Genomic DNA, 12,668 nt, shown 5'->3' on the forward strand with positions numbered 1-12,668 from the left:
TTGTTTTTGCACAAGATGGATAAATGAAAGATATTGCATACCCCAAAGCACTTGAATAATCTTATTCACATATGACATTCATTAAGGGCTACAAATTGACCACAACCTAAATTGGAAAACTCACACTCTAGACTTAATGAAATGCCTTAGTTCAGCTACATTTGCAGTATGCATGATAGCAGAAATAGGTGATTTAGAAATGAAGAAGTTAGTTTATTCGACCTACTTCCATTCACTAATGAGTTATGGAATCATCTTTTGAGGAAACTCCTCTCACAAAGAGAACATTTTCAAAATTCAGAAACAAGTCATTAGAATTATATCTGGTGTCAGTCCTAGATCATCATGCAGAGACATCTTTAAGAAACTTGGTGTTCTAACTACTACTTCTCAGTACATATACTCATTGATGTCCTTTGTCATTTCCAACATGTCTCTTTTTACACAAAATAGTACAAAACATAATTATAATACCAGAACCAAAAACAATCTGTATAAGGACTATAAAAGTTTAACATTAGTACAAAAAGGAGTCAAGTACATGGGTACTCATATATTGAATAACTTAAATGAGCATATCAAAGGTCTTGTAAGTGATAAAGATCAGTTTCAGAGTGAATTAAAGAACCTGTTGGCCAACTCCTACTCCATCGATGAATATCTTCACAAGAATTATAGCTCATAACTCTGTCTGCATTAGAATTGTACAATATCCATGTATCTGAGTAAGAAAGTATCTTAAAAAAGAGGGTGGTGGTTTCCTTGCCACCGGATTTGCCATCTATTTTGCAAGACAATGCAACGACTGTGGTTAAGGTCTTACGGTTTTTTGTCCTGTCCAATTTGTTGCCTCGGGTTTTAGGGAGAGGATTTTAATGTGCTGCTGGATGACAGGCTCACCCAGGTTTTAGGTAAGAGGTCCGCCAGTCACGATTACCTACTTGTTTCCCTTCGATTTCTGTTCTCTTTTCCTTGTGTTCCTTTCCTTTTTTAGTGCGTTTCTTCTCCTCTTGTTTTGCCTCTGTATGTGAGAATTTGGAACTGCGTCAGGTCTGTGTCTTTTAGCTGTTCTCCTTGTTTGCTGTCCGTCTTCGTCCCTTCACCACATGTGTTTCTGTTTCTATGCATTTGGGCGCTGATGACCATGCTGTTTAGTGCCCGAAAACCTCAAACCACACACACACACACACACACACACACACACACACACAAATATTGACTCTTTCCTCATCCCAGAGACTCATCTCCAAGGGATCCATGGTAAACGATAAATGTAATGTAATTTATTTATTTCTACATATATAAGTGTCTCATTTATTTGTATCTACTTCCAGTAAACTAAAAAATAATCAAAAGAGGCATTGCAATGCATTATCTAGTAGTAAATAACTAAAAACAGATCAACATATCTTTGCCTTTAAGTAACAAAAGCAATTACTATACAGTAACAAATGTAACTGCCATAAAAATCCAACACTTTTCTCAGTTGAACAAACAATATTGTTTTAAAGGATTATGTGTCTAAAATTTCAGGCTTTATGCAAAACTACAGGCAGTTTCCTTTACTCGCCATATGGTCTGGAGGTTGCATTATCTCTTGTTTATCTGGGAGCTAAGGAAAGAACTGCTAAGGAAGTTGCTGATACTCTGCACCTACCACCAGACAAAAAAACAATTTTGGATGGTTTGAGTGATCTCCTGCATTCCATCAAGGTGCGTATAAACCATATAAGCAAAGTGCAGCCAGAACCCTTATGTTGAGTTACCCCAGCAAATTAGTTCGTAAGACATTATTGAATGGAAATATGCAAAATATGTTAGGAGATGGATTCATTTGTTTCCAACCCTTGCTACTTTACCCAAAGAGGAAAAGTAGCTGAAGTTAATTGTTTGAGCAGCTGGAAATATGCTTATTCCAATTCAAGTTTTCATCAGTATATATACCCAAAAATTTGTATAATGTTATCCTGCTTGCTGATCCCTGTTTATATGCTACATCAGTTTTTGACATGAGTCTGTTTCTTGTGCACAACAGAATATAGTGTGCTTTCTCAAAATTTAGGGAAGGTATGTTTTCAGAGAACCACACCACATTTTTTAAAAATAAAACCATCATCAACAATTTCATCTGTTGCATCCTCTTTGATAGGATTTATTGTAACAGTAGTATTGTCTGCAGAAATGACCAACTCTGCTTGGTGTATGTTCATTGGAAGGCCATTCACATTCATAAGGACAGGAGTGGACTCAAAACTGAACCCTGTGGTAGCTGAAGTCAGTTTACAGCCACAAAACATTTCCAAGTCGTGGAATTTAAACTTTTTCCATATGTTACAAAAAAGGCATTACTAATGTCTCTGTTTCAATATTGTGAAGGGGTACAACTTCTTTCCAGTGGGTGAATCTATCTATCTTACAGAAACCTTATAGTGACTCTATTGGAAGATGGTTGAGGACTCACTAGACCATTGTCTACCACCTGAAAAAAGTCATCAACAGTGGGGGAATTTTCCAACCAGTGATTTCATATACCTTGTAATTTTAGTCTTCCGGCAAGATGTACATGTTGCAGTTCATTCTTACATATTTTTATTGGAATTAGGCAAGACAGATTTGCAAGATATGAGCTTTATTGAAGCTCTCACTAATTAATGAGCAACAGTGCAATATTGCTTAAAACCATGTTCCTAATTTGTTTTTGTGCATGTGGATGTCTCGGTTGATGTGTCACACCACACTTGAAATCCATAGGGTATAGTCTGCTGAAACTTGATGTGAGTTCTTGAAGTTCTTTATCTTTTTTCTTGTGGAACAGTCATTTCCTCATATTATGTCATCTGCAATTCTTTTAGCCTAAGTAGATGATTAGCAACCTCTTTTTCTGGCTAAGTTGTACAATATGAGTCAGATGTGAATTGTGGAGTATAAGGGGAAGATAATGGAGTTGCCATGTTGAAAGCTATTAATTTTTCTGTTTAAATGCAAAAGTTAATTGGGCAAGGTCTTTTGTAGACAGAAAATTACCTTACTTTCAATAGATATTTGAAATACTTTTTCACAAAATAAAGAGGGTGAAGTTCATCGTCATAAATGGGATAAGTGTTCTAGACAGTGGAGTACTTCTTTGAAAAGAAACCCATAGACTTCCAAATTTCAACCCATTTCTGTTGTAGGTCTGCATCTGCAGCACAGTTTGATGCATACACAAACAATATAAGCTAATACTACACACTTGAAACGTCAGTAGTACAGCTTGGGCTAGGTTTCACTTCCATTTTTCAAACTATTCTGTTGCTTTTGGAGTCAAGCTGAATTTCCTTTTTCTATTCTTCTTACTTCCCTTCAGACATGTGTAGCATGTGCTAGATAACAGTGATAGGGGTTGGATGTGCTGAGAAATGTTTATAATAGTTTCACAGTTTCTGGACGAGGTATCTTATTCTTTCCAAATTGAGACTGTTGACTTTCTGGTCTACAGTCTGCACCAAAACATAAATGGTAGTAGAAGCACATCCTTTTTTAAATTATTTCTCAATCAGTTTGTGCTCCTACTATGAGAATGATGTATCTGATTCATATTTCTTTCAGCTTACACTTTAGTCTGTTGATTTGAGTGTGTGATTCATCAAATTGGAATGAAGAACCTATAGCCATTACAACTTCTGTGTTGGAGCTAAGTGAACTTAGTTAAGTGATCACATTTCCATCATTTGATATACCTTGATGGCCATTTCACCTACTCTTTCTTCAATGACTATCAAAATTTTTTGAATATGGCTAGGACATTTATCTAAACATAAAATTTTAAGAACTGTTATTGCTTGTATTTTTTGTGGGTAAGATTTCATTTTTAACAACAGTTAACTTGGTTTTACATTGCCTAGCTCCAGGTCACTGAGTAATATTTTTATTTGACCTTCTCAGTCAACTTCAACACTGTTACAGTATTTTCTTTACCCAATGAATATTTTTAGATGCAGGGCTGGCAACAAAATCCTATATGTTTTCAACAAATTGTGGCTGTAATTTTATTAAAACATAATTAAATTTCACAGTTTTAGTTGTTGTGCATGTGATAAAAAATTGTACTCCACTTTCTCAAACCCAATATTGGGTTTTTGTAACCAAAATGGTGGCAAGCTAACTGTGACCTCGTCCACTTCAACTTTACCTTTAACTACAGCATTATTTTTTGTTGGCAGTGTCCATGGTTTTTTTTTATTTTTCTATAATATTGCAGTGTTCATTTGAGGGGAGTCATCATCATCATCATTTAAGACTGATTATGCCTATCAGCGTTCAGTCTGGAGCATAGCCCCCTTATAAAATTCCTCCATGATCCCCTATTCAGTGCTAACATTGGTGCCTCTTCTGATGTTAAACCTATTACTTCAAAATCATTCTTAACCAAATCCAGGTACCTTCTCCTTGGTCTACCCCGACTCCTCCTACCCTCTACTGCTGAACCCATGAGTCTCTTTGGTAACATTGCTTCTCGCATGCGTGTAACATGACCCCACCATCTAAGCCTGTTCGCCCTGACTGCTACATCTATAGAGTTCATTCCCAGTTTTTCTTTGATTTCCTCATTGTGGACACCCTCCTGCCATTGTTCCCATCTACTAGTACCTGCAGTCATCCTAACTACTACTTTCGTACCCGTAACCTCAACCTTGTTGATAAGGTAACCTGAATCCACCCAGCTTTTGCTCCCATACAACAAAGTTGGTCAAAAGATTGAACAGTGCACAGATAACTTAGTCTTGGTACTGACTTCCTTCTTGCAGAAGTGAGTAGATCGTAGCTAAGCGCTCACTGCGTTAGCTTTGCTACACCTTGCTTCCAGTTCTTTCACTATGTTGCCATCCTGTGAGAATATGCATCCTAAGTACTTGAAACTGTCCACCTGTTCTAACTTTGTTCCTCCTATTTCGCACTCAATCCATTTATATTTCTTTCCCACTGACATTACTTTCGTTTTGGAGATGCTAATCTTCATACCATAGTCCTTATATTTCTGATATAGATCTGAAATATTACTTTGCAAACTTTCAATCGAATCTGCCATCACAACTAAGTCATCCGCATATGCAAGACTGCTTATTTTGTGTTCACATATCTTAATCTCACCCAGCCAGTCTATTGTTTTCAACATATGATCCATAAATAATATGAACAAAAGTGGAGACAGATTGCAGCCTTGTCTTACCCCTGAAACTACTCTGAACCATGAACTCAATTTACCGTCAACTGTAACTGCTGCCTGACTATCCATGTAAAGACCTTTAATTGCTTGTAAAAGTTTGCCTCCTATTCCATAATCTCGTAGAACAGACAATAACTTCCTCCTAGGCACCCAGTCATCTAGATCTATAAAGCATATACACAATTCCTTGTTCCACTCATAACACTTCTCCATTATTTGCCGTAAGCTAAAGATCTGGTCCTGACAACCTCTAAGAGGCCTAAACCCGCACTGATTTTCATCCAATTGGTCCTCAACTAATACTTGCACTTTCCTTTCAACAATACGTGAGAAGATTTTACCCACAACGCTGATTAAAGAGATACCTCTGTAGTTGTTACAATCTTTTCTGTTTCCATGTTTAAAGATTGGTGTGATTACTGCTTTTGTCCAGTCTGATGGAACCTATCCCGACTCCCAGGCCATTTCAATTATCCTGTGTAGCCATTTAAGACCTGACATTCCACTGTATTTGATGAGTTCCGACTTAATTTCATCCGCCCCAGCTGCTTTATTGCACTGCAATCTATTGACCATTTTCTCCACTCCCTCAAATGTGATCCTATTTCCATCATCATTCCTATCCCATTGTACCTCAAAATCTGAAACATTACTGATCGTATTTTCACCTACATTGAGCAACTCTTCAAAATATTCCCTCCCTCTGCCCAAGGCATCCACAGGATTCACCAGCAGTTTTCCTGACCTGTCCAAAATACTTGTCATTTCCTTCTAACCTCCCTTTCGAAGACTGCTAATTACACTCCAGAATGATTTTCCAGCAGCTTGACCCATAGTCTCCAACCTGTTTCCAAAGTCTTCCCAAGATTTCTTCTTGGATGCTGCAATTATCTGTTTGGCTTTGTTTCTTTCTTCAACACAACTTTCTCTGTACCTGAGTTCTAGTATGTAGCCATTTTTGATATGCCTTCTTTTGCCTTGACTGTGTCATTCCACCAAGCTGTTTGCTTCATCCTACTTTTACACACTACTGTTCCAAGACTTTCTTTAGCCACTTCTAGTACTGTGTCCCTGTACCTTGTCCATTCCTTTTCCAATGACTGTAATTGACTACATTCAACTAACTGGTACCTTTCTGAGATCATTGTTATGTACTTGTGCCTGATTTCCTTATCCTGAAGTTTCTCCACTCTTATCCTCCTACATATGGACCTGACCTCCTGCACTTTTGGCCTCACAATCCCAATTTCACTGCAGATTAAATAATGATCAGTGTCATCAAAGAATCCCCTGAATACACGTGTGTCCCTCACAGCCTTCCTGAATTCCTGATCTGTTATTAAATAGTCAATGACAGATCTGGTTCCCCTGGCTTCCCAAGTATACCGGTGAATGTTCTTATGTTTAAAAAAGGAGTTTGTGATTACTAAGCCCATACTGGCACAGAAATCCAAGAGTTGTTTCCCGTTCCTGTTGGCCTCCATATCCTCTCCAAATTTACCCATAACCTTTTCATACCCTTCTGTTCGATTTACAATCCTGGCATTAAAATCACCCATGAGCAGAACACTGTCCTTGTCCTTTACTCTAACAACTACATCACTGAGTGCCTCATAAAAACTATCCCTCTTATCTTGATCTGTCCCTTCACAATGTGAATATACTGACACAATCCTAATTTTCTTGCTAGACACTGTCAAATCTATCCACATCAGTCATTTGTTTACATACCTTATTGCAACTACGCTAGGTTCCATTTCTTTCCTGATGTAAAGCCCTACACCCCATTGTGCTATTCCTGCTTTGACTCCTGACAGGTAGACCTTGTATTCTCCCACTTCCTCTTCTTTCTCATCCCTTACCCGAATGTCACTAACAGCTAAAATGTCCAGCCCCATCTTACTTGCAGCCTCTGCCAGCTCTACCTTCTTCCCAGAGTAGCCCCCATTGATATTAATAGCTCCCCATCTCATTACCATTTGTTTGCCAAGTCGTATCTTAGGAGTCCCTGGTTTGTCAGTTAGAGGTGGGAATCCGTCACCTCCAAAGGTCCGAGGCATTTTGCTCTGATTGTTGCCAGCATCATATTTATAGTACCAGGGAAGCAGGTTGGTAGCCTTACTTGCCCCGAGTCCCATTGGGTTTTACCCCTAACGGTTGAGGGACTAACCGGTGTATTTGGTAGTCTTTGCCGTATGAGCACAAAGGTGACCACAACTCAGAATATGTCCGAGATGCCCATCCTTCTTCCAAAGTAACTGGTATCCCGACTGTCGGGACCACTTACTTGGCCACTCATACATTGCCCGTGGTTCATGAACTAGGACATGACTACAGGAACCCACAGCATAAGGGGAGTTATTCCATATATTTTAATTCTTTATTTGTAAATAATTTAATGAACAAATCACCATTTCCTTCAAAACTCTTTTATTTTCACGCAAATTTACAGTTGTTTTTTGGGGAAACAAAAAACAGAGCAGGTAATAAGCAGAGCAGTTTCAGAAAAATGCACGAACGTACTATTACGAACTGCTGGAAAAATATCCCTGCAGATCATATGCATTCAAGCAATATAACTAATAGAAGAATTTGATAAGCAGTCTTTTTTATTCAAAGTTCTCTATTCCAAATCCTAACAATTACTCACCGATAGTTTAGATGTAGTATTAATAGATTAAAATAAAAATTTCTCCGTCACAGGTTGACTTCGCAAGATTTGAGATATGTTACTGAAAAAAGAGTGAGTGTGCAGTATACCATTTTTTATGTTATTAGTGACTTAATCTAGTGCAAATTTCACATTTATATTACACCTGATGTCATGCATTTGTAAGTAATGAAAGATGATGATAAAGTTACTGAAAATTATAAAGAGGGTTGGGTATGGTGTAGAGCAGTGGTCGCCAAACTGCAGATAGTGAGCCACATGTGGCTCTTGGGCCCCTTCATTGTGACTCTTTCGCAAAATGCCATGTGCAGGTGCTTATGTACAGCGTGCTTCATGGCCCATGCACAGAGGTCAGTTTTTGGTGCAGGGAAGTCTATTTTGAAGAAGAGATGTTAGATGGGGGTGAAGGTGAAATTGCCATTCTCTCTTGGAACTCAAACCATATGGAATCACTGCCACCTGTACTCCTTTTGCTGCTTGTGGCTACATCTTTGAAAGTGGCAGTTGGATAATGCTTCAGAGTCAGACATATGAAATAATTTTTAACATGCTGAAGTTCATGCAAAATAAAGCAGTGGAAGGAATATCCTTACAAAGCATGGAAAAAGTGTGTGATTGGGTGAAAGAAGCTAAAATTATTATGTTAATAATGAACTAACAAGCAGTCATTTTATTTCAATGTAGACATTACATATCATCTAAAGCACCTTAATCTTAACTACAAGAGGAGGGAAAAACAATTTTTTTATATTAGAAGAGGGGAAACGAAACACAGTTTTTTTTTTTTTTTTTAATTTTAGAAGCAGTTATTTCATTTGAAAACAGATTATTTCTTTCTACACAAGATTTTGAAAGATTCACTTTCCAAGCCACTGAAACATAATCAAGAAAGTAACTCTGATATTGATGTTTGCTATTTCAAAACAACACCTTTAAATATGAATGAAGGTTTTCTCAACAGGTTTCAGGAACTAAGAAACAGCAAAGCAACATTAACCTTTGTTGAAAGAGTCTTAACATGACTGTAAAGGAACTAAACTTTTTCTCCCTTTAAGATCAACATTGGCAACTTTGAAATGCAACTGGTAGATTTGAAGCTTGAAACTTGAATGTCTTTGTGCTGTACAGAAATATTGGAGAGAAATAAATGCGAGCTTAATGTGTGATTCAAGGATGCTTGGCCTGCTGATAATGAAGAAAAGGCTGTTGAAATGGCGATTATCCCATATGTTGGGAAGACATCAGAAAAAATTGGAAGAATACTCTGGAAACACACTGTAAAGTGTATGTTCTGCCCACCATCCAAGACAAAAACCTTGTCATGATCAATCAAGGATGACCTAGGACTCTAGAAACTGGGAGTCTACTTCATCCCTTAGCAGTGTGGGAAAATGTATCTAGGACAGATTATCCAGATGGTACATGTGAGAGGCACTGAGCATAAACACCACACACACAATGAACAGCTGGCAAAATCCACTGAGGCAGAACACTGCATCTCCCATGAACATGCCATGAATTATGACAGCACCAAGTTGTTATAAAAATTCAGCACTTTCTGGTATTGTATTCTAAAAGAAGCTGTAGAGATCCAACTACATAAATAAACACAGTGTCTTTCAATTAAGCAAGACCTTGGGACAAGCCATAAGATTGATCAAAGCACAGCAACTATCTACATGGAAATCGCTCCCATCATAAAAAGTGAAGAGGGTGAGGAACTGTTGTTACCATGCTGGCATAGACCCATGTTTGACGGTGACCGCAGCACTACTGAGGACCCCAGATTGACTCCCAACATCGTGCTTCCTCCATCACTGCATCAGCTCCATGCCCAGAGGCTGATGGCTGGAGCCTGTGGGAAGAGGAGAGAGGATATTATAAAGGTGGCAGCCAGCAGAAATCAATATGTCATCAGGAACAGCTGAAGATGGCAGCTTGCCAAAATATCATGCTTTCTTGATGAAATCCAGCTGAGTACCTGAGAAATATTCAAGATCAAATAAGTGCTTTGTTCACATCACAAGTAGTCTGCATTGAAAGACATTGAGAAGGAAGATATGTTGATTTTCAACACATGGAATAGTATCCTGACTCATATAATTAGCTAAAAAATAGTGTTTGCTTTCTTCTGCTATTCAGGTGTATGTACTCATGCAAGCAATCATAGTGCCATTGATGAGAACCTGAAATCATGCCTAAAATTAGAAACAACAGCATACAAACTTGATTTATCCAAGCTTTCAAAGGAGATGCAAGGCCATCACTTACATTAGTGTTTGTCAGTCATTATCATGATTTAATTTTATGGAGACTTCACAACGTAACTTTAACAATAAATAATATGATTACTAAGTATGACAACAAGTTTCATCCAACATACCTACAATGTAACGAAGTCTTAAAACCTCAAGTATAGTTTCTTAAATTAATTTAAGGAAATTTTTTGGAGTGAAAGAAGATGTAGTGTGAGGTATTGAGAAAGGTATGTTGATATGTTTTGGTCATATAGTGGCTATGAATAAAAGGAGGAAACAACCATACAAAATGAGTGTGGATGGGAAAGTTGGAAGGGGTTAAACTTGGCAAATGTACTTCAATCACTTTGAGGGTTTTTTTCAGCAAAGGCCAGCTTAGGAGTTACCTTATTGAGTTAATAACAGTGTGCCTACCTATATAGTTTGTTTGAAAAATTTGGCTCTCAAAAGAAATTCTAGTCATTGTACTGTTGATACTTGGCCTGTTGACTAACAAGTTTGCCAACCACTGGTATTGGGTAATAAGAGACAGTACAACCTTCTGGACACTGATTCTTTCCTCTTTGTTCATCAGAACAAAACATTTGGGCCTTTTGGTTCAGGCTGCTGAGAAAATGAACCAAAAATGGTCTCAAAACCTAGGTGACTGGCATAATTTGTGTTAACATGCATCAAGAATGTGGGCAATTGCTTCCTGCTTGTTAATATTCACTGACAGATGCACCTTCAGATCTGAAAAAAAGTCTCTCTTTCAAACATATTTTGGATGTCACTGTTGTAGTTGTAGGAATTCCAGATGATTTTGGGACCACTTGCACTATCACAATCATAATCCATTGGCTACTGTCATAGTTCATTGTATGAATGTTGGAAGTTTGAAGTATGTCCCTTTTCCCAATATTATCATAATGGTGATTGAGGTACTGTTAACAGCAGTGCACCAGTTTTGTAATAAGGCCTAAGCAGGTTGCTACCTACATGTTGTGTCATGCCATGATAACGTTGTGCATTTTTCATCATCTGAAATGGAATGCTGAATTGTCAGTCACCCCCTCTTATGTAAAAAGATAGAAGTTGCTTGATACTGTGTTTTGTGTATAATAGAGGTGGTCATACTACTCCCAATGAAATTTTGTAACATTTTTTCAGTGTTTATCCTCCTGAGTTTTATCAGTGAATGAAACACCTTTTAGCAGAAACATCCTTCTGTTTGTCAACAAGTAATCTATATGCCATTAGTTAGTCAAGCTGTATTCACTACTGACTCTACACATTTCTCAAAAACTAGCCTAGAAAAACCACACTATTAGATGTTTCAGGCCTCTGAATAGCAGTGCGCTCCACTACCACTTAGCAATAATAAAACCGCCAACTTGTGCTGACAGAGTACCAGAGGTGGTATCACCAAAGCACCCATACAATGTGTTGGCCAAGGGGACCCTTTGCACAGATCTACTCACTGTTGAATGTCAGCTACAGATATTCCTTGCAGCTCCCATGGTACTCAGAATAGAGTACTCGTGGTGGTGAGATTTCTCTCACTGAATCTGATAAGTCATTACTGAGGATATGTGAATGTAGACTTTCCTATTATATATCACTGATGAAAAGCTCTTGGGTTGCCATTCGGGTGCCAGTGTTAGGACATGTGTATCTTAACACTGCCACTTGGGTGGAAATTAGATAGCCTTTTATAATTACTGAGAATGCTTACCTCGCTTATCTTGGTTGGCAGTATATACCCATTACCTCATACAAGGTACTGGGTAGTCCACAGACAAACTCAGGAGTAAATGCCTGTGGTCTGCCCAGGGGTTTCATTTTAACCTCAAAGGGACCTTGGGTACTAGATAATTCTGACACATCAAATGATTTTCACTGTGTTTACCCGCGGCCCTTCTGTAATCATGCTGTTTAGATTTCTTTGACTACATTTGATGGGTTTTTACTGATAACATTTTGGCATCTATCAATCAGACAGATCTATGTTCTCATTGTACAACTATTACTCACTTACATGGGATTGGATAGTCCATAGACAACTTTACAGGCAAATACTGTGCAGTCTGTCCAAGGCTTCTGTAATGCCAGAATTCTGAAACCGTGCTGTAATGGTCCAACAGTATGTAGTTGTAATGCTACAGAGTACATGTGGCGGTGGTGGTGGTGGTGATGATGATGAATAGTCACACAACACAGATACAATACAAGCACATTTATATTAATGAAATGAGTGTACATGGCAGAAGCATCAAAACTAACAAAGTCATAAGGGGCAATAAAAGTCAGAGTGTTTTGTGCAAGGTCCTCATTGATTGCCAGCGATGATGTTTGTCGAGCACAGTGATGGAGGTATGAGGTGTGGGAGTGGTGAGACTGCATGAAAATGGAGACACACATTGGCATCTGCAGCAGAGTAGTCATCAGGAAGCGATGTATTCTGGATAGCTTAGAGATGGTAGTAATGGAGGCAGGCTGGCATGGAGTGGGGGTGGTCATAGCATGAATATGTTGTGATGTCCAAAGTTGGAGG

At 38.3% G+C, this 12,668-nt stretch overlaps 1 protein-coding gene across 2 annotated transcripts in view; it reads left to right on the top strand.

Annotated features, from left to right (window-relative positions):
- The window catches only part of LOC126234295 (ovalbumin-related protein X-like), a 130,059-nt gene that overhangs the window by 75,655 nt on the left and 41,736 nt on the right, over nucleotides 1-12,668 (top strand). For both annotated transcript variants that reach the window (XM_049942981.1, XM_049942980.1), the window contains exon 3: nucleotides 1,534-1,713. In XM_049942981.1, coding sequence (XP_049798938.1) covers nucleotides 1,534-1,713 — 180 coding nt within the window. The remainder of the gene's footprint in view (nucleotides 1-1,533; nucleotides 1,714-12,668) is intronic.

Source organism: Schistocerca nitens, chromosome 2 (genome assembly GCF_023898315.1).
Source record: "Schistocerca nitens isolate TAMUIC-IGC-003100 chromosome 2, iqSchNite1.1, whole genome shotgun sequence".
Taxonomy (NCBI): Eukaryota; Metazoa; Arthropoda; class Insecta; order Orthoptera; family Acrididae; genus Schistocerca; species Schistocerca nitens.